General features: G+C 36.7%; 1 protein-coding gene across 1 annotated transcript in view; it reads right to left on the reverse strand.

Moving 5' to 3' along the window:
- Positions 1–1,930: 1,930 nt before the first annotated feature.
- The window catches only part of SLC25A31 (solute carrier family 25 member 31), a 29,952-nt gene continuing 8,440 nt past the window's right edge, over positions 1,931–23,442 (reverse strand). Inside the window, exons 2-6 of the mRNA XM_045468064.1 lie at positions 21,121–21,248; positions 11,864–11,981; positions 8,634–8,788; positions 7,016–7,141; positions 1,931–2,824 (exon numbers count right to left, since the gene is read on the reverse strand). Of these exons, the coding sequence (XP_045324020.1) occupies positions 2,624–2,824; positions 7,016–7,141; positions 8,634–8,788; positions 11,864–11,981; positions 21,121–21,248 (728 nt within the window). The 3' untranslated portion in view covers positions 1,931–2,623. The remainder of the gene's footprint in view (positions 2,825–7,015; positions 7,142–8,633; positions 8,789–11,863; positions 11,982–21,120; positions 21,249–23,442) is intronic.

Genomic DNA, 23,442 nt, shown 5'->3' on the forward strand with positions numbered 1-23,442 from the left:
TGAGCCATCAGCCCAGAGCCCGACGCGGGGCTCAAACTCACAGACCGCGAGATCGTGACCTGAGCTGAAGTCAGACGCTTAACCGACTGAGCCACCCAGGCGCCCCAAACGGTTTTTAAGTTTTAAATTTTTTTGAGGGGGGGCAGGGGTAGAGGGAAAGAGAATCTTAAGCAGGCTCCACACCCAGTGTGGAGCCTCATGTAGGGCTCCATCCCATGACTGTGAGATCATGACCTGAGCTGAAATCAAAAGAGTTGGAAGACTGACACTAACCAGCTGAGCCACCCAGACACCCCTGTACACGTTTTAAATATACTTTAGCTATGTACTTTTCCAACATTTACATTAACATTGTAAAAATTATTTCCTTATGAAATCTCCATTATGATTTTGCTTACTTTAAATCACTAGCAGCTTAACGTAATATACAGTTTTCATTCAGTCCAGAATAAGTAACATTTAACTTCCTTTTGTCCTAAGTATACATCTTCCAGACTTCAAAAAATAGACTTTCTGTGGCACCTAGGTAGCTCAGTCAGTTGAACATACGGCTTCAGCTCAGGTCATGATCTCGCGGTTCGTGGGTTTGAGCCCCGGGTCAGGCTCTGTGCTGACAGCTCAGAGCCTGGAGCCTGCTTCGGATTCTGCGTCTCCCTCTCTCTCTTCCCTACCCACACTCACACTCTGTCTCCCTCTCTCTCTCTTTAAAAAATAAACATTAAAAAAAAACATACTTTCTGGTCTAGTGATTTAATAATTAAATTTTTTTAAATTTTATTGATTTATTTTGAGAGAGAGAGAGAGAGGGAGATGGAGGGAGAGAGAGGGAGAGAACATGAGCAGGGGAGGGGAATCCCGAGAGAGAGAATCCCAAGAGAGAGAATCCCAAGCAAGCTCTGCACTGCCAGTGTGAATTCTGACATGGGGCTTGAACTCAAAAACCATGAGATCATGATCTGAGCTGAAATCAAGAGTTGGACACTTAATTGACTGAGCCACCCAGGTGTCCCTAATAATTAAATTCCTGTTTGCCCTCTATTCAAACCATTCAGGATTTTATTTATTTATTTATTTATTTAATTTATTTATTTTAATGTTTTATTCATTTTTGAGACAGAAAGAGACAGAGCATGAACGGGGGAGGGGCAGAGAGAGAGGGAGACACAGAATTGGAAGCATGCTCCAGGCTCTGAGCCATCAGCCCAGAGCCCGACGCGGGGCTCGAACTCACGGACCGCGAGATCGTGACCTGGCTGAAGTCGGACGCTTAACCGACTGCACCACCCAGGCGCCCCAAACCATTCAGGATTTTAAAGACTTCTTTCCTCTAAGCATGTCTCTGTACAAACTGAAAACTTTTACAGGGAAGACTATTCCTAATATTTGATTATTTTAGTTGTTTTTCTGTGAGCCATCTTTTATCTTCCTTTTGTTATGGCAAACACAACTAGCAAAAGTGTAGAAGGAAAGGAAGATATTTTCTACTTTGTTTCTATAACCTTCTATGTTATGTTGACCACTGCAAGAAATCATGTTGAGAGTTTTCAAGAGGTTTTTTTTTTTTTTTCCTCATGTGGTAACACCAAAATATTCAAAAAGTATAGTCTGGATTATTTTCCTAGAAATGTACTTTTTGCCTTTGTGCAGGAGGAAGTTCACCTACTCCATTTCTGCCCATTCACAGCCTCTCAAAAATCTCTCTACAGTTTATCCCCTCTAGCTTAACATTCCTTTACCCACTAAAACTTTAAAATCCTGGGAATTTCAAATGTACTATCTTCTACGACATTTCTGAAAAACAAGACAGACTCTTTTACAAAACCTTGGAAACCCTGTCTTCTGTCTTTAAGTCAGTTCCAAATTCTGACAAAAATTTTATTACTCTTTGCTTATTAATAAAGTTAGAATCAAGGGGAAAAAAGCTCATATGTAACAGTTTTAAACTTTATTATCAATACAGAGTACACAAACTAATTTTCAAGAGTATATATTTTGTTCCAAGATATGTTCACATTAGCCAGATTTTATTTAAAGACAAAAGCGGACATGCCATTTTATATCTTTTCTTTTACAACTACATGTTTATAGAGTCATAAAGTCATCAATTTTTTATGATCAGATCTAGAAAGTGTACTTATAACAGCTATATAACATAAATATACACAATACCTGAGCTGTCTTAATAGAGATGTTGTAGAAGTTTACTTATACCCATAAATATGATGACATCTCCTGAGAAGCTTTTAATAAATATTTAATATATCATATGATTTTAAATGGGAAGACAGTTATATTAAGAGAATAGCATTTAAAAAGAATAAACTTGCATATCTTAGATTTTAGCATTACACTTTTTAATTTTTCATCATAAAAGAAAAGGATTTTAAACACTGAAATAACATACTACTTATAAGTAAAATGTCACATTGAGTTTGAGTCTAAGTAAGTAGGAAGGAAACCCACATTTATCTGATTTTTAGTATTTAAAACCCTTGAAAAAGCATATGCTTTATTTTAGAATTATTACTCTAAAAAATACAGTAATAACACACTATCAAATTGTATACAAATGGCAGCTATATAATTTGTATGTTTAACAACTTAAATATATGCATTTCTTAATTTAATCTCCTGATGAACTACCTCCAATATCAATATTAAGGAGTTCTTTAATTTTATCATATAGTACTAACACCAAAGCACCCCCTGTACCACGAAGGATATTGGAGAAGGCACCACGAAAAAATGCATTGATTCCTTCCTGTTGGTATATCTTCACAAAGCAGTCTAAAGTGCCTTTATATTGCCGTTCAGCCTCACCACTCTATGTAAAGAAAGACAAATAATTTGTCATTTTAATATCTTTCATCTTAAAAAATTTTTTTTTTAATATTTATGTTAGAGAGAGACAGCGCAAGCAGGGGAGAGGCAGAGAGAGAGGGAGACACAGAATGGAAGCGGGCTCCAGGCTGTGAGCTGTCAGCACAGAGCCAGATGTGGGGCTCGAACCCACGAACTGTGAGATCATGACCTGAGCCAAAGTCAGCTGCTCAACCGAGCCACCCAGGTGCCCCAATATTTTTCATTTGAAGACATATTTTTTTCAGCACTAAGGACAGATTAAATTAACACTGTATTGAGTAAGTATGTTGAGTCAATGGGCATATATTGAATACTGTACCCAGTGGTTGGAGAATTCTCATCTTGAAAACTGACCATATGTTAGGCTTCACAAAGTTCAAAAGATGACATCACATACTATGATTTACCCTCTCACTACTTTGCAATTAAGTGAGAAATCGATAGCAAAAAAGATAACTAGAAAAATATCAAATGTTTGGCTATTAAGAAAAACACATCTGAGAAAATATTTAAAGCCTCATAATAACTACCAAACTCCTTAACTAAAATTAAGCTTGGGTAGTAACTTATAAGGAAATTAATGACTTTGAAATATCAGAAAGGAAAGGCTGAAAATTAATGAACAATCTAAACATTTTTAGAAAATAAACCTAGAGAAAGTAGAAATAAGAACACAGCCCACAGAAATAAAGGAAATAGGAAATAAATATAACAGAAAGTATACGAAGTCAAAGTTACTTGAAATATTTTACTGAAAAATTTCTAGAAACACTATTTGAGGAAAAACAAGAAAGTCTCTAAATTTCTTAGAAACATCAAATGTAACATCACTGCAGATGATCCAGAGATTAAGAAAAAGCAAGATGATATTACAAACAACTTCATGATAATTGAAAACTCAGAAGAAATAGACAAACTCCTAAAAAAGCATAATTTACCAACAGAATAAAAAAATAAAACATTGGAATACACGAAATTCATTAAAGTAATCCAATTAGTTGCTGAACATCCTCTCTTAGAGAAAACCATGTGTCCAGATGGCTTCAAATGTGATCCCTACTAAATATTCAATGAACATTTAATTCCAATCTTACGGAAGTTATTCTAGAGAAGAGAACAAGTGGAAGACTCCTCCACATGTTTTATGAGGCCTGCATAACCCTGGTACCAAAATTAGACTAGGACAGTACAGGAAGGAAAAATTACAAGACCAAATCACTGAAAAAATGCAAAACTCCTAAACAAAAACTAGCAAGTCAAACCCAGCTAGAAATATAATACGTAATGACCAAGCTGGGTTTATCCCAGGCACATAAGATTTGTTTAGCTCTGGAAAACAGATTAATGTAATATAATAGGTTAACATATAAAAAATGAAATCATCTTAACAGATATAGAAAAACATGACCACCACTCATGATTAAAAACTACTACAACCCAAAACAGAAAGGAACAGCCATAATATGATAAAGGATAACTACAAAATCCCACAGGTAACATTTTTAAAAATTTTGAACAGATTTACTTTATTTTTTAAATGTTTATTTCTGAGAGAGAGAGAGTGCATTCACACGTACATGAATGGGGGAGGGGCAGAGAGAGAGGAAGACAGAGGATCTGAAGCAGGCTCTGTACTAAGAGTAGAGAGCCTGATGTGGGGCTCAAACTCACGAACCTGAGCCAAAGTCAGATGCTGAACTGATTGAGCCACGCAGGTTCCCCCAGCTAACATTAATTTATGTAACACTGAAGAATTCAATAAAGGCATAAGATTAGCAAAAAAAGGTTGACAGTTATTACTTCTTTAGTATAACACTAAAACAGAAGTCTCAGCCAGTGCAGAAAGGCAAGAAAAGGAAATAAAAAGTGCAAGAATTGGGACACCTGGGTGGTTAAGCTGGTTAAGTGGCAAACTCTTGGTTTCGGCTCAGGTCATGATCTCACGGTTTGTGGGATCGAGCCCTGCATCAGGCTCTGTGCTGGTGGCATGGAGGCTGCTTGGGATTCTGTCTCTCTCTCTCTCAAAATAAATAAATAAATAAACATCAAAAAAAATTTTTTTAAAGTGCAAGAATTGATAAGGGGAAGAAACATAGTATTATTCACAGATATACACCTATGTTTAAAAAAATACAACTTCAGAGTGTAGATATAGACTAGTATTTGTAATAGGGTTTAACAAAGTTGTAGAATATAAATGAAAATACAAAAATTAAAGAGTACTATTATGGGCTGTGCTGTGTCCCCACAGAATTAATATACTGAAGTCCTAATCCCCAGTACCTCAGAATGTGACTAAATTTGGATATGGAGTCTTTATAAAGGTAATTAAGATTAAATGAGCTTATTAGGGTAGGGCCTAATCCAATTTGCCCATCCTTATCAGAAGAGAAACAGAAAAAAGACCATAGGAAGACACAAGGGAAAAGACAGCCATCTGTAAACCAAGGAGAAAGGTCATCAGAAGAAATCAGCCCTGCTGGACTCTTTGATTCAGACTTCTAGCCTCCAGAACTGTGAGAAAATAAATTTCTATCGTTTAAACTACCCAGTCTCTAGTACTTTGTTATGGCAGTTCTGGCAATACACACACATATACCTAAAATCCCTAGGGGTGCCTGAATGGCTCGGTTGGTTAAGTGTCTGAATATGGCTCAGGTCATGATCTCATGGTTCGTGAGTTCAAACCCCACATTGGGCTCTCTGCTGTCAGTGCAGAGCCTGCTTTGGATCCTCTGTCTCCCTCTTTCCATGCCCCTCCACGGCCTCCTCTTTCTGTTTCAAAAAATAAATAAAAATTTTTTAAAAAAAGCTTTAAAACTCCATACACCCACAATTTTTTTCTGAATTATTGTGAGAGTAAGTGGCAGATTATCATGTCCCTTACCTTCAAACACTTCTATGTGTATTTTCTAAGAATAAGAATATTTTCTTGCATATCCAAAGTACAGTTATCAAAATCAGAAAATATAACATTGATACAGTACTATTTACCTAATCCACAGTCTATATGCAAATTAACTTTCCATTTAAAAAAGTTTTTCAATGTATTAAACTACAGCTAGATATAGATCAAGAGGAAACACAGGAGTAACTTTAAAAATAGTCTGTGAGTGAGGTAATAATAGGTATGCTTTACCTTTTCAGGTGGCCTAAAGGATTTGTAGACATAAAATGAAGATAATGATAGTAACTACACCTCATGGCATTGTTCTGTCAATTAAATGAGTTAAAGTGCAAAATGCTTAGGACAGTATCTGGGACACAATAAGCACTCTATTACTATTCTAGCTTTCTGGGCTCATTATTTTTAACTGCCCTCATGAAACCTATCATCTAGGTATACTGAACTACTTCTCAAGCCATACCTCTACATATGTTTCCCCTCCTCTGTTTAGAATGTTCTCTCACTATCTAGAGAAAAAAAATCTATTTACAGACATTTAGCTCTCCAAGGGGTCACATCTGATCACTTTAAACATTTAGATATCCATCCCTCTGTTGCATTCCTGGAACCTATGCACATTCGATTTATACCATTAACTGTATGCATTTAATACTATGCTATTAATTTGGAAGCAGATTCTACCTTATTTTGTGTCACCATAACATAGCATAGATTAGGCACTCAAATATTTGCTAAACAAATGAATGTAGCAAGTAACATCAATAAGCTGGATGTACCAAAATTTTGATTTGGAGATTTATATTTAGAACATAGATCATTAACACAAGTTTTCATCCTCAGAGTTAAAAATTATTTCCTTTATTAAAATATACTACAACAAATAACAACATGTCAATGGCTTGTGACAGGGCTTACTGTACTTAACCTAATATTCATTTAAGATAGACATACTCATCCAATCTGTGCCATCCCCCTCCAATCCCTGCCATCCCCCTCCACCTTTCAGATATGTTATAGGAGTGGAAAGAATTTCTATTTTGATAACAAAAGAGGAAGAAACTTTTGCTGGATGAAGTTTGTTTGGGGATAAGAAAGGATACAAGAACACATCATACATTTATTTTTAGTAAATAAAACAGACGTCCTGCCTTTCGGCCACAATTTCTCTAAAATTTGAGTAAGTTTACATTTGACTATCAAAGATATTAGAAAATTCAATTGGGTTCACAAATAATGATATAATACCTGCATCATCATGCGTCTTCTAACTGTGTCAAAAGGATAAGAGAGAATTCCAGAGCATGTGGTCACAACTTGAGCAATGAAAAAGGAGACAAGAAATGGGGTTTCCTTTGGTTTTGGTAATAAGCCCTAGAAAAGAAAAACATGTCAAGTAACCATCTAAATTTCCAAAATACCTTAAATTCTTAAGTCAAAGAGTAACTCCTATAATGAAAGAGGGTTCAATTATACTTCAAATGTAACAAAACACAGTTTGATTTAATGTGGAAAGATTAATATTAGGAGATCAGTAAGAAAGAAGTATGCCGTACATGGCTTCACTTTAAAAGCATACCTGAAAGAAAAAAGCATATTTGCTGTTATCAGAGATTTGTTATTAATGGCAAACACTAGGAGAGATAGCAGCCAGTGACCAAAAAAGTTCTTCCATGGTTCTTCCTCATAGAGTTAAAAATTAAAGAATGCCTGATATTATCATCAACAGTATTTGATAAGCAGCTTTAAAACTCTAAGCTAGTGAAGAAACACTCCTAAATTTCACAACTACTACAGGTGATGATAGAGAAAAGCAGAGGAAGAACACACATAAAATTTTCCATTACTAAATAAACATACATAAGAGCATGTTAATTTCCATTAATTTAATCTGTCTAAAAAATACACACCAAACTAAAAGTAACATGTCCAGAACACAATAAAAATGACCTTCAGAACTGCTGGGTGGTTCAGTCAGTTAAGCGTCATGACTCTTGACTTTGCCTCAGGTCACCATCTCATGATTCATGAAGTGGAGCCCTGAGTCAGGCTCTGGGCTCCATGCTGACAGTGCTAAGCCTGCTTGGGATTCTCTCTCTCCCTCTCTGCCCCTCCCTAACTCACACTTGCTCGCTCTCAAAATAAACTTTAAAAAAAAAAATGACCTTCAACAATTATATTTATGCTAATGAGAGAAAGCAGAAACAATACGTAAAACAAAATTTCTCTGAAGTCTTCATCTTATTTAGTAATACTGATATTAATTTCATTGCTTCCTTTTGGAAGTGACTGAGAACATGGGATTTTTGCCACTTAACATAAATTACTTAATGATTTCTAGATTGTTTATCTTCAATATGGGGATATTAAAAGCTACCCTAGGAAATTGCAAGAAAACACTTAACAAAGTTCCTAGAACTAAGTAGTAACTCAAAAAATGGTAGCTATAATTACAATCTTCCTCTTTCCTACTTTATGATAAGTGATAATAAAGTGAATGTAAAATCAGAAAACCTGTTAGAAGGTGTCTTTCTATATGCTAAAGATTTGATTATGATGTAAGCCTAATTAGCATGTTTTCTATTTGTAACACAATATACAGTGAGTTGTTCAGTTGCAAACAGCACAAAAACTTAATGTTTGGGTTTATGCTTTATATGTAAAGTGAGATCCATAATCGAGTTATAATTTAATAAGGTTATGGCAAAGTCATGATTAAACAAGATTCTATAATGTCTCTTATTTCATCACTTATTTTCATTTCCATAATTAAAAGTAAACATATCTGCTGAACAAGCTACTCATTAAAACAATAAAAAGAAACAAACCAGGTATTTAATATACAGCAGCTAAAGCCTCAAATTACCTTAACGGTGTCATATGCTCCAAAATAGGAGGCTCGGTACACAATGATGCCCTGAACTGAAACACCAAACCCTTGGTACAAACCAACAATTCCATCCGATTTTGCTATTTTTATAATACAGTCACCTAAACCCTTGAATTGCCGCTCTTCAGGACCTAAAATAAAACCATTTAAAATGTATTAGCAACCTTACATATCAGATAAACACTTTAATCAAAGTAATTAATCTTACAGACTTAAATGATCTGAAACTGCCATTTAGAAATCTTTCTAATAAAAAAGGACACAAATGAAAATCCTCTCATTTGTTTAGAGAATTAAGATTTCAAATAGTATCTTAAAATATTTTAACTGAAAATATTAATCTCTTTTTTTTTTTTTAATTTTTTTTTTTCAACGTTTATTTATTTTTGGGACAGAGAGAGACAGAGCATGAACAGGGGAGGGGCAGAGAGAGAGGGAGACACAGAATCGGAAACAGGCTCCAGGCTCTGAGCCATCAGCCCAGAGCCTGACGCGGGGCTCGAACTCACGGACCGCGAGATCGTGACCTGGCTGAAGTCGGACGCTTAACCGACTGCGCCACCCAGGCGCCCCGAAAATATTAATCTCTTATAAAAGCAATCTAGGGGTGCCTGGGTGGCTCAGTTAGTTAAGCATTGGGCTCTTGATTTCAGTTCAGGTCATAATCTCACAGTTCATAGGATCCAGCCCCACATTAGACTCTGTGCTGACAGCTTGGAACCTGCCTGGGATTCCCTCTTTCTCTTTCTTTCTCTCTCTCTCTCTCTCTCTCTCTCTCTCTCTCTCTCTCTCTCTCCCCTTCTCACACACACTCTCTCTCTCTCAAAATAAATAAACTAAAAAAAAAAATAAGCAAATAAAAGCAACATATTTCAACCAATTTGACTTGCCTAAAACATTTCAACAAAATTACCAGAAGCTACTAACTAGGGTTCAGAAAAATAAAATAAAAATACCCCACAACTTACTTAAGTTGAAAAGCAGAAAGACAGACACAGCAAAAAGACAAAGCCAAGAACTAGTAATTTTAAGGATTAATAGTTTAGATGAATTATCATATTTTTCTAGTGTTTGCTGGTTTCATTTTTATTTTCCCTTCACCTAGAACTCCTTTACAATATTTTAAAGTAATTGTATATAGAATATAATCTTTCAAAATAAACTAAATTCTCCCAATTTTGAGAGAAAAAAATTACAGAACTGAACTAAAAATAAGAGAGTTTTTTTTCACTTTCTTAGCAATAACAAGAAAATTTGGACTGCCAGTTAAACATGAGAGTTGGAACTCATATTTTCATCTTTATTCAAACTGCTACCCCTTCTGAGACATTTTCTCTGATCACTTATCTAAAACTGATGTCACTCCCTGCTCCCTCAATATTTTTTCATGTCGTTTATTGCTAAATGACAGTATATTTTAGTCATTTATTCATTTTTTTTTTTTTTTACTTGTGTTTTCCCCTTGACCATGAGGTACATGGGCCATGTACCATGAGCTCCATGTTTTATGTGGGGTATCTATATGTGTGTCTCTAATCTCTTATCTGAGGCAGGGCCTTGATTGAGTACAGAGGTACTCAATAAGTATTTGTCAAATGAATCTCTTGCTTTAAGAAATTCTACTAAAATGGTAATAAAAGAATAAAACAGGTTTAAAGGTATAAAGGCAAGAACAGTACATGACACAGAATGAAATCCACAAATATCAGCAAGATGGAAAGGAGATGGAAGAGTGATAACTCACTCAGTAGAGCAGAAAAAGTTGAAACTTAACTTTCTTGCAGAGAGAAAAGCAAGCTGTTTTACCCCAATAACCTCAGAAAGACTTAGAAATTAGAGTATTGCTCTTGAGGTGAAAGCAATGTAACATATGAATGCTCAAAACCTCACCCCCAAGAAGCCAAGTGCCTTACTCCTCTGCCATCCTCAGAACTGAACACAAGGCTCCAGACTGAATGGGGCCAATTGATAGCCCCTACTGGGGCCAGTTCTTCCACAACTGCAGAAAAAAGCCTCACACAAAGATGTATCATTGTGAAATGTCAAGATCATTAGGGACAAAAGGTAATTAAAAAGAAAAGTCGCATACAAAAGGATCGGCAGTTAAGAGATTGGTTTCTTAAGAGCAATATTAGAAACAACAGTCCAGAGAAATGTTTTCAAAATTGTGAAAGTGACTTTATTTTTATTTTATTTTTTATTTTTTTTAATGTAAATAAACATTAAGTAAGTAAATAAATTTTTGACACAGAGCACTAGCAGGGGAGGGGCAGAGAGAGAGGGGGACACAGAATCTGAAGCGGGCTCCAGGCTCTGAGCTGTCAGCACAGAACCCGACACAGGGCTTGAACCCACAAACCGAGAGATCATGAGCTGAAGTCGGACACTTAACCAACTCAGCCACCCAGGCACCCCAAGAAAGTGACTTTAAACTAGAATTGTAAATATGGTCAAATATTAAGTAAAAGGGTAAAAACAGAGATATTTTTAGACATTCACGATCCTAATATATCTCCTATCTGCTCAAAAAGCTCAGGAGACTATATAAGAATATAATCTACCAAAATAAGAGTGTAACAAAAACAGAGGAAGATATGATAAATAAGGACAGAGGCAAAGGGAATCTCTGGGATTAGAACTGTACATGTAACCTAGAGAGGAGCCATAGTTGAAACAGGAATAAATTCAGGGAGGGATCTAAGAGGTGGCTCTCTAGGAAAAAACTGGAAGTTAAGAGCCATCTTCATATCTGCTCTTTTGTTACTGCAGTAATGGCCTTCTCCTTCCTTCTTTTGAGGGAAAAGAAAAAAGTAGTAAACTTTAGGCCCTATTATTCTACCATTTGGTTGAGATAAGATTTTTAGAATGTATTTCACGTTGCTATAGTATAACTCTACGATAAATAATACTTCACTCAAAACGCAAATAAGGGGGGCCCCTGGGTGGCGCAGTCGGTTAAGCGTCCGACTTCAGCCAGGTCACGATCTCGCGGTCCGTGAGTTCGAGCCCCGCGTCAGGCTCTGGGCTGATGGCTCAGAGCCTGGAGCCTGTTTCCGATTCTGTGTCTCCCTCTCTCTCTGCCCCTCCCCCATTCATGCTCTGTCTCTCTCTGTCCCAAAAATAAATAAACGTTGAAAAAAAAAATATATATATATATATATAAAAAAGGCAAATAAGGAAGAGTAGTATTTTCGAAAATTCTATACCTTTTCCAATATCAGCACCTAATCGGGTTCGGGCAAAGTCTAATGGATAAACTACACATAAGGATGTTGCTCCAGCAGCTCCACCAGAGGCCAGGTTTGCCAAAAACCACCTCCAGAACTGAAACATATTAATTAAAAAGTGGTTATTAAACTATAGAATCTGCTTAAAATTTTTATTTCTATGAAGGTTAAAAAGTCAGATTTTCAAAATGCTTTTATAAAGTAAACATCTATGATAATGCATATCATATTGTGCAAAATATTTCCCTTCATGTTCACAAAGCCTGTTTCTTTCCAGGTAGTCTGGAAGATACAGTTTAAATGCTGATACACAGAAATTCCAAGATATTTTAATGGCCTCCAGCAAAAGTAGTCCAAATTAACAAGAGGCCACATAAGATAATTATCTCTTTAGACTATATAATTTTTTTGTCAATAACAGTATTAGGGGGCACCTGGGTGGTTCACTTTGTTGAGTACCTGATGCTTGATTTCGGCTCACATCATGATTCCAGGGTTGGGGGACTGAGCCCTATGTTGGGCTCTGCGCTGAGCATTGAGCCTGCTTATGATTTTCTCAATCTCCCCCTCTGCCCTTCTCCCCTGCTCACACAGGTGCTCTAACATACATACATGAATGAATGAATCAATCAATGAATCAATGAGTAAATAAATATTAGTGTTAGCTATGGCTAAAATGTCAGGTACCTATGGAGGCTTTACTTATATTCTTTTTTGGTATTGGGGGGGGCAATAATACTTTATAATGCCACAATTTCACTTTGTAATTTTAGTTGATATTAAACAGCTCAAAAGTTAACAGCTCAAAAATATATTATGTTCAACTGCTGACATGAAAACTGGCAGAAATCAATTATAATATAGTTGAGTGGCATGTAATTTAGGCCTTACTGATCTGGTTCACTTGGGCTATTGAGGTTCTTTTTTTTAAAGTTTACTTATTTGGAGAGAAAGTACATGGGCATGCATATGCAAGCAGGGGAGGGTCAGAGAGAGGGAGAAAGAGAATCCCAAGCAGGCTCCATGCTGTCAGCACAGAGCCCAACACAAAGCCCAAACTCATGAACTGTGAGATCATGACTTGATCACTGAGCCACTCAGGTGCCCTAAGCTATTGAGGTTCTTTTTGATAAACATTTAAAATGTGCCCTGCTTAGGTCCAGTAAACTGCTTTTTAACATCTAGAGCTTACTGGAGAAGAAAAGAATATTTGAATTGGAGTGGTTATAGAAAACCTAGGGTCCAAGGCCACTGTAACCATTTTAAATACATTAAAACGAATAATATTCTAGTCAGGTTCAGTTTTTTGCTTTATTCTCTGGCTTTTATTTCTAACAATAGTTTTAAGTCTCAGATAGCTTTGGAACTCTTGGCCTAGAAGGACCTTCCCATCATTTTTTTCCTATTTTTTTAAATACAAAAGTTATTGATTTATACTCTAATTCAAATTCAACTTCTTCCATGAAACTTCTGATCTCCAAACCCATTCAAACCTGTATGTAATCATCTCTCTCTCTCCATATACTTCAGCTCTCAGAGAATTAAAGGTGAATCCTATGACCAATATGTAAAATATGTCAACATGTTCCAGATTCTCACTTAAATAGTATTTACAATCACTTTCTTCTATTTGTAAGTATTTGTACTCATCTTACCTCCTACAGACTATAAATTTCTTGAAGTCAGGATTATTATTTAACAGCTTTATTAAAATATAATACAATTTACCAATGTAAATTCACCATACAATTCAATGGATTGATAGTATGTATATTCATTCAGAACTGTGCAACCATCAGCAGCTTTAGAACATTTTCAGCACCCCAAATGCTATACCCATTAGCAGTCACTCCACATCCAACCCATCTCTTAATGGTCCTAGGTAACCATTAAGCCACTCTCTGTCTCTATAGATTTGTCTATTATAGACACTTCCTACACAAAGAATAACACAGTAGATAGTCTTTCATGACTGGCTTCTTTCATTTAACATAATGTTTTTCGAGGTTCTTCCATGTGGTAGCACGTATTAGCACTTTATTCTTTTTTATTGACAAATAATATTCCAGTATATGGATTTACATTTTATTTATCCATTCTTCAGTTCATGGACATTTTGGTTGTTTGTATTTTTTTGTGGCCAGAATTTTTTTTTTAATGTTTATTCATTTATTTTGAGAGAGTGTGTATGTGCATGCCCATGGGGCAGGGCAGAGACAGAAGGAGAGGGAGAGAATCCCCTCCCCGCACATAGTCTGATGTGGGGGTTGAACCCAGGAACCATGAGATCATGACCTGAACCGAGATCAGGAGTCTGAGTCTCACCCAACTGAGCCACCCAGGTGCCCTGATGCCAGGATTCTGAATTTACCTGTTTATTTCACAATACAAGTCATAGGACCTTACCCAGAATAATAGTAATATATTCAATAAATATTTGTTTAATGAGGTACTAGGAATGCCACATACTGTCCTCAGACCCCTATGGCTCCTTTGCAGCAAAACTTATTAAGTTTTGTATGGGTAGCCCTGTTTCCTAATCACCCAGAGACAGTTAGATCAGGAGAATGCATTTGACCCCAAGGTAGCTAATCTATAATCTAGAAGATAATCTGTAACCTGGTAGAAAAAGATGAACAGGGCCAGAGTCTATTTCCTGGGAATGTGACTTTGCAGTTCCATGCCAGTTAGCAGTAAGGACAAAAATGGAAAAGTTATTAAATAGCTCTTTTTTTGTCTTTTTTGAGACTGTTTCAAGTTATAGATCCTCTTCCAATAAAAATCACCTATGTATAAACACACTGGTAGTGGTTTAAAGTATTTGTCAAACATGCATGGATCTCAGGAAGGCAGACTGATGTCTTTTTGGGTGGATGATCATATAATTTATTATCCAAACCATGATACTTCTGACAGTGGAAGTGGGGCCTTTGAAAAAATGACACAGACAGGCACAACATGGATAAATAGTGTGACCAATCTTCTGATGGAAGAAAGAAAGAGAGAAGGAGGGAAGAATGAAAGAAGCAAGGAGGAGAAAAAAAGTATCTATGTTGAATGATAATCCTGCAAGTGTTCGTGTAACAAAATCTATCCCTCCACAGTTAAGCTTGAAAATAAAATAGACCCAGAGGAGGCAATTTATTGATTTAAATGAGGGTTTCAGTTATTATAAATTAATAAATTCAGATATTACTATATTGTAAAAGGAGAGGGCAAGGAGAGGAATCAGGGATAGACAAGAAGATGAAATAATCTGAGGGTTTTGGAGGAAAATAATCTTGTTTCTTTTCTCTCTCTCAAGTTTATTTATTTTTTTTATTTCGAGAGAGAGATAGCACAAGTAGGGGTGGAGAGAGAGAGGGAGAGAGAGAGAATCCCAAGTAGACTCTGTGCTGTCAGTGCAGAGCCCAATGTGGGGCTTGAAGTAATGAACCTTGAGATCATGACCAAAATCAAGAGTTGGATGCTCAACTGACTGAGCCACCCCAGTGCCCCAATCTTGTTTATTTTCAACTGTTGACAAATAGATATTGTGTGACCAGACTCAATGATGCACTGAAGAACAAATGCCCTAGAACCAAAGTTCTTTCTAACAGAGCTTGTCTGGGCATGAAGGAAAGCTGGGAGAAGTTCTAATCTTCCCTGTTGACGGTTGTGCTGGAAGCTGCTAAAAGGGGGCAGAGAAACATTCAGTACCCAGGTTCAGCTAAGGTTCACCAAGTCTAGTCACCTTAGCTCAGAGAGGAGTAGAGTTCAATTGAAGAATCTGAATTTGGGAGTGAGGAAAACCTGAACAAATGACTTGGTCAAGTGCTCTCAGCTCTGAGTCTTGCTTCCCTTACCTGTACAGTTAGGATAAAAATACCTCAAAAGGTGAGGGGAACATTCAATGAAACAATATAGAGCTGAGCTCAATATAGGTGCATAGCTCCCCACAATGGTTATTTTTAAAAAACTTTTTATTTTAAAACAATAGCAGATTCACATGAATCCTAAGAAATAATACAGAGAGAATCTGTAAACTCTCCAACTAATTTCCCCCAATGGTAGTATTCAGCATAACTATAGTAGAGGAAATCAACATTGATAAAAACTTAGACCTGATTCAGATTTCACCCATTTTGCATGCATTCATTTGTGTGTGTACTTAGTTTTCTTCAGTGTTATCACATATCCAGTTTCCTGTGACCATCACCAGTCAACAGTTCCATGATAAAGATCCCTCAATGCTATCCTTTTACAGCCACAGCCACATACCTCAATCCTGGCAACCACTAATATGTTTTCCATCTCAATGATTTTGATATTTCAAGAATTTTATACAAATGGAATCACAGAACAAATAACTCAAGATTGTTTTCTTTCATCCAAAGTTCCTGCATGTATCAAAAGCTTACTCTTTTTTAAAAATTTGTTGTAAAATATATGTAACATAAAATTTACCATTTTAGCTATTTTTAAGAGTATAATTCAGTGACACTAAGTACATTCACAATATCATCAAAATATTTCTACTCTCTACTTCCAGAACTTCATCATCCCAAAATAGAAACTCTGTACCCATTAGATAAAACTCCCCATTTTCTTTCCTCCTGGCCCCTTAATTCTGTTTCTTGTCTACGAATTTAATTTGCCTATTCTAGAGACCTAAGTGGGATCATACAATATATGTTTTATCAACAGTTTGTTTCTCTTTATTGCTGAGAAGTATTCCATGGTGTGATGTACCACAGTTTTAACTGTTCACCTGTTGAAGGACATCTGGGTTAATTCTAGATTTTGATCTATTGTGAAATAAGCTTCTGTGAACATGTGCACACTAGTTTTTGTGTGAATGTAAGTTTTTATTTTCTGGGATAATGCCCAAGGGTATAACTGCTGGGATGTATGATAAGCACATGTTTAGTTTGTAAGAAACTATTGTTCTCTTTTCTACAGTGGCAGTTATCATTTACATTCCCACCAGCAATATAGGAATGATCTAGCTTCTCTACATCTTCACCAACATCTGGGGTTGTCACTATTTTAGCCATTCTGATAGGCGTGTAGTGCTATCTCATTATGGTAGATCGATCACTTTAACGTTTATTTATTTTTGAAAGAGAGAGAGAGAGAGAAAGAGAGAGAGAGAGAGAGAGAACAAGTGGGGGAGGGACAGAGAGAGAGAGGGAGACACAGAATCTGAAGCAGGCTCCAGGCTCTGAGCTGTCAGCGCAGAGCCCAACAAGGGGATCGAGCCCACAAGCCATGAGCCGAAGTCAAGACACTCAACCAAGTGAGCCACCCAGGCGTCCCACAAAAATCACTTTTAAACTCATATACTATATTTGTTTTTTCTATCTTCCCTACTTTTAAAACCAGGTTAAAAAAAAAACAAAAATACTGATTTTTCTATTTTAATTATTCTTCTTCACTTTAGAGGGGTGGGCAAAGATGAAATAAAATTTTGATGTCCAAAGTCAGAAGTAAAAAGGTCATTAATATCCAAATTTAGTAAATAATACATATTACATTCTTACTTGTGACTGAATACCTTTACATTATAAACAAGATAGGATGTCTTTATAGAAATACTAGGGGCGCCTGGGTGGCGCAGTCGGTTAAGTGTCCGACTTCAGCCAGGTCACGATCTCGCGGTCCGTGAGTTCGAGCCCCGCGTCGGGCTCTGGGCTGATGGCTCAGAGCCTGGAGCCTGCTTCGGATTCTGTGTCTCCCTCTCTCTCTGCCCCTCCCCTGTTCACGCTCTGTCTCTCTCTGTCCCAAAAATAAATAAACGTTGAAAAAAAAAAAATTAAAAAAAAAAAAAAAAAAGAAATACTAAAGATGTTCTTACCTCAAGTTCTAATAATTTGAAATTTATTATAAATACTTAGCAAAGATCAAAGTTAACTTTAAAACTTGTAATGAGATGTTATTTATACTGCTAGGAATAGATGTTAGTAACAAATATTCTGGTTAACTCAGGAGTTAAATTCTCCATTTGGCTTAGTCTTACAGAAATTATCTTTTGGGGGAGGTGGGGTGGGAAGTATTCAGTAAAGACTTAACTCAGCAGGCCTGCACTGCCCAAACCATTTATATACGGAGATCTTCAGGACCCATCCTTGACCAGTTTCTTCAAGATAACATCTAAGCCCTTAGAAAATTCTACTGATTAGTTTCTTTGTATGAAAGAAAGCCTTATTAGGCTTTGGGCCACACCAGACAGTTTATGCTAATATGTGAATTTATGGTGAACACCTGTTTTGTATGCTTGGAACATTGGGCTAACTTATATGAGTTTGATCTCTTGGGTTAGGGAGTAGTGGCTAGAGTCTGAGTAGTGAAGGACACTCACATTCCTTGCCTATGCAACTGATCTCTCCAAAAAATCCTGGACTCCAATGCTCAAGTGAGCAATCCTATTTGGCAACACATCATGTGTATTGTCACACATTGCTACTGGGAGAATTAAGTGCTGTCCATGTGACTCTACTAGGAGAAGACCACTAAAAGCTTGCATCTGGTTTCTCCCAGATTCTATCTGCCAACACATCATGTGTATTGTCACACATTGCTACTGGGAGAATTAAGTGCTGTCCATGTGACTCTACTAGGAGAAGACCACTAAAAGCTTGCATCTGGTTTCTCCCAGACTCTATCTGCCTTTTCCCTTTATTGATTTTAACTATATCCTTTTTGCTGTAAAAAAAAAAAAAAAAAAAAAAAAAAAACCAACTCATGAGCATAATAGCTTTTCTGTGTTCTCTGAGTCCTAGTTAATCACTAAAAGTGAAGGTGATCTTGGGGACCTCTGATACAGGTTCTGAGTCAAGAAAAGTTCTAATTATTATAGCTAGCAGCTAAGAAAGGGATATTTTTCTAAGTGCCTATCATCAAGCACAGTACTATGATAATAAGCACCTTATAAGTAATGTAATATAAACTTCACCAACTATGAGGGAGGTATTATTATGTCCAATTTTTAGATGAGGAAAATAAGGATCAGAGACGTGACTTTCAAAAACCCACAAAGCTAAATAACACAGTGCCAGGATCCAAATCCAGACATTCTAAGTCTAAAGAATTTTCTTCATTGCCTTTATATTTCCCACTACATATTAGATGGTGCAAAGTACTCTGTAAACATTTCTTAATGAAATACAGACTGTGAAAAAAGGGGAATAAAGGATATACAAGGAAATTAAAGAAGACAGCAACAAACAAATGTTCCACAAACAGTTGCTTTTATAAAGAACCCACTAGAGGGCGCCTAGGTGGCTCAGTAGATTAAGCATCTAACTTCAGCTCAAGTCATGATATCACCATTTGTGGATTTGAGCCCCACGTCAGGCTCTGTGCTGACAGCTCAGAGCCTGGAGCCTGTTTCAGATTCTGAGACTCCGAGTCTCAAACTTGTGCTCTGTCTCTGTCTCTCTCTCTTTCTCTCAAAAATAAACATTAAAAAAAAATTTAAGATTCTCCCTCTCCCCCCTGCCCCTTTCTCCTACTCTCAAATAAATAAATAGATAGATAGATAGATAGATAGATAAATAGATAAATAAAAATAAAAAGAATCTGCTAGGACAGCTAGATTGGTTGGTTGGATTTGGCTGGTTGGGGGAAAAAGAAAAAGAGAAAGGATAAAGGCAAAGAGAGACTGTGTAAGGGCAAGGGGAAGACTTTGTAAGGTATTTAAAAGGGAGACCTTAAGAGTAATGTAGGTGGTTTAGTGTATACAGAGGCAACAAAACAAATAGAAACCAAAACAAATGACATATAGCTCATATGAATAGGCAATTTTAAAACTGAAATTTTATAACCAAGGGAGTGATTACCATGAAAAGAAAAAGCACTTTTTCGATTCAAAAAACAAAGGGGGAGGGTGCCTAAGTCGCTTAGTCGGTAAGCGTCTGACACTTGATTTCAGCTCAGGTCATGATCTCATGGTTGTGAGAGCAAGCACTGCATCGGGCTCTGCGCTAGGCATGGAGCCTGCTTAAAATTCTCTCTCTCCTTCTTACTCTACCCCTCCCCAGCTCAAGATTTCATGTGCTCTCTCAAAAAAAACCAAAAAACCAAAAACTAAAAGAAAAAAAAAGAATTTTCTACCTTCAATTTATTGATTCCTGTTTTTGTTTGATTTTCTTCCTATGCACTTTAATCTCAACTAAATAGAGACTTAGTCATAAAAAAGAAAAAAGAAACAATGTACTTCTTTAAGAAATTAAATACCTCAGATATGTAGGAATACATACCTGTCCACTGCTTTAAAAATTTTTTTTAATGTTTATTCATTGTTTGAGAGAGATAGAGAGAGAGAGATGGATTGTGAATGGGGGAAGGGCAGACAGAGAGGGAGACACAGAATCTGAAGCAGGCTCCAGGATCCAAGCTATCAGCACAGAGCCTGACACGGGGCTTGAACTCATAAACTGAGAGATCATGATCTGAGCTAAAGTCAGATGCTTAACTGACTGAGCCACCCAGGCACCCCTTTTATTAGAGGGAGAGAGACAAAGGGAGAGGGCACACATGCATGCAAGCTGGGGAGAGGGGCAGAGGGAGAAAGAGAGAGAACCTTAGGCAGGCTCCATGCTCAGTGCAGAGCCTGATGTGGGGCTTGATCCCAGGACCCTGTGATCACGACCTGACCCAAAAATCAAGAGTTGGATGCTCAACTGACTGAGCCACCCAGGAACCCCTGTTGACTACTTTTTTTTTGCTGTAGAACAGTGCAGTAGAACAGTGATTATAACATGTAAGTTATACTAAAATTAACACTTATTCAGACAAATATTATCTTGGGACAAAAGATCCTTTAGTTATTAAAATCGTGTTAAGAGATTTAGAGAAACTTGTAAAAAATGTAATTCTATGTTTCTCAAATATAGTTTCTATAACATAATACATATTGATATGTTAAAAGTTCCTATGTCTTAATTACTATTTCTACCACTTTAGCACCTCCTCCCCAAGTAAAACATCACAGGTTAAGACAAATGCAACTATTTCTTAGAAAATAATAGATATTAAAATGTACTTACTGGGCGCCTGGGTAGCTCAGCTGGCTAAGCATCTTACTCTTGATTTTGGCTCAGGTCATGATCTCAAGGTTTGTGACATTCAGCCCAGCATCAGGCTCCAGTGCAAAGCCTGCTTGGGATTCTCTCCCTCTACCCTCCCCTGTTCACACTCTTGTGCACACGCTTTCTTTCAAAAATAAATAAATAAACCTAAAAAAATATACTTACCTGTTTTTCTTTATTAACTCCAGACATGAAAAGTTGTTTGTATTTGTCCTTAAAAGCAAAGTTTAGAGCTTGTGTTGGAAAATACCGGATAACATTTGCCAAATTGCCACGCCAATAACTGAAGAAACCTACCAAAAAACAAAAACAAACAAACAAAAAACATACTAAATATAAACTTGTATTATTATTTAAAAATTCCCATAGTTTTAACAAACTTAGTTATTTGAACTATCTAAAATTTATACTCTTTCTCATGAGAAAAAATTAAGTTTATGTGTGAATCCACTGAAGAAAACAGGCAGTGTTAACTCCATGTGCCCCATTCCAATTTTGTTAATTTCCAATAAAAAGCCTTAAATACCTCAAAACCGATGGAAAGTATTATCAGTTGAATACAGGGCTTTCTCCTAGTAGAAAAACAGAGCTCACCAGTATTTGTCAGAGAAGCCAGTAACCCTTAGCCTCATTTCCAAATCATGACATACAATTCCTATTATTAGAACAGAATTGGTTTGTATACATACATACGAGAATGAGAAAGCTGTTAAGAGTCTGAAGTATCCTCACCTTTATGTTCTGGAACCTAGCCAGAAAAGAGATCAATTTACAATTCAAGGCAGTCTCCAGAGGCCTGATGGAGAGGTTAGAGGAAACTTTCCAGACCAATAATCTTCCCACTTCAAATCTCCATGGATTGATCAATCCTTAAAATTCAGTCATTGTGTTACCCCTATAATTTGCAACTACCTTTAAAATCCAGAACTGATCTAGAATACAATAGGCTATCTCTTAAATAGCCATAGTTGTGTCTACTAGATTACAAATTGTCCAATGGTTTGATCTTGCTACTTTGAATAGGATACCTCTAGTCCAAACTTGGAGAATACCCAGAATCAGTCTTCTAAAGATAAAGATTCAAATGAAAATAATCTCTGTTGCCTGGGCTGAAGTTCAGAAACTGAAAGTTATATTTATTTGCTAAATAAGAAAGTCTGCTTTGTGGGGGAAAGAAAAGAATCTTGGTGAGTCCCAAACTGCATATAAAGCAATTACACAAAGATAATTAAGAAACATATTTAATAGCTAAGAAATAATCTGAGTATTCACAACTGATTCAATCTCTACTAGGACATTTAACATGTAATGGTACTGAGTGCTTCCTAAGTACTTAGTATGTGCTGGCACAGGACAAAGGCTGTATATTTCATTTAATCACCACATTATGCTTATGATATAGGCTCTCCTACAGTACCCATTTTATACATGCACAAAGTGAAACTTTAAAAGTTTAAAAACTAAGGGGGTGCCTGGTGACTCAGTTGGTTAAGCGTCTCTTGATTTTGGCTCAGGTCATGATCTCACAGTTAGTGAGGTAGAGCGCTGCACTGGGCTCTGTGCTGATAGTGCGGAGCCTGGTTGGGATTCGCTCTCTCTCTCCTTCTCTCTCCGGGATTTAAATTGAAAAAAAAAAAAAAAAAAAATTATTTGTTTAAAAAAAAAACCTGAGTTTAGAAAAAGTGTCATATATCAAAAGATATTAGAATTTCCATTTTATACATGGCCCTTAAATATTAATAGTCATTTTGAAAATGGTTGACCCATGGGCACCTGAGTGGTTCAGTCGGTTGAGCGTCCGACTTCGGCTCAGGTCATGATCTCACAGTGTGTGGGTTCGAGCCCTGCGTCGGGCTCTGGACTGACAGCTCAGAGGCTGGAGCCTGCTTCAGATTCTGTGTCTCCCTCTCTCTCTGCCCCTCCCCCACTCATGCTCTGTCTCTCTCTTTGTCAAAAATAAATAAACATTAAAAAAAAAATTTTAGGGTCGCCTGGGTGGCGCAGTCGGTTAAGCGTCCGACTTCAGCCAGGTCACGATCTCGCGGTCCGTGAGTTCGAGCCCCGCGTCGGGCTCTGGGCTGATGGCTCAGAGCCTGGAGCCTGTTTCCGATTCTGTGTCTCCCTCTCTTTCTGCCCCTCCCCCGTTCATGCTCTGTCTCTCTCTGTCCCAAAAATAAATAAACGTTGAAAAAAAAAATTAAAAAAAAAAAAATTTTAGGAAATGGTTGACCCACCTGAGTGGTACTGAAATATTATGGGTTTTAGATTATAAGTTATTAGTCATAATTCTTTAATTATGATTATAGTCTGAATTAATACCTCACAAAACAGTGTCATATTTAAGAGCAGTATAAAGGATTGTAACTTTGGCTAATGAATTGTATATAAATGGAAGATTTTGGAAAGACATCTGGAAATTAACATGAGAGCATAACATAGCACTGGATTTATGATTAAAAAGGTTTGTTACAGTTGGCTGAAGAATAT

The sequence above is a fragment of the Leopardus geoffroyi genome, chromosome B1 (assembly GCF_018350155.1).
Source record: "Leopardus geoffroyi isolate Oge1 chromosome B1, O.geoffroyi_Oge1_pat1.0, whole genome shotgun sequence".
NCBI classification, from domain to species: Eukaryota; Metazoa; Chordata; class Mammalia; order Carnivora; family Felidae; genus Leopardus; species Leopardus geoffroyi.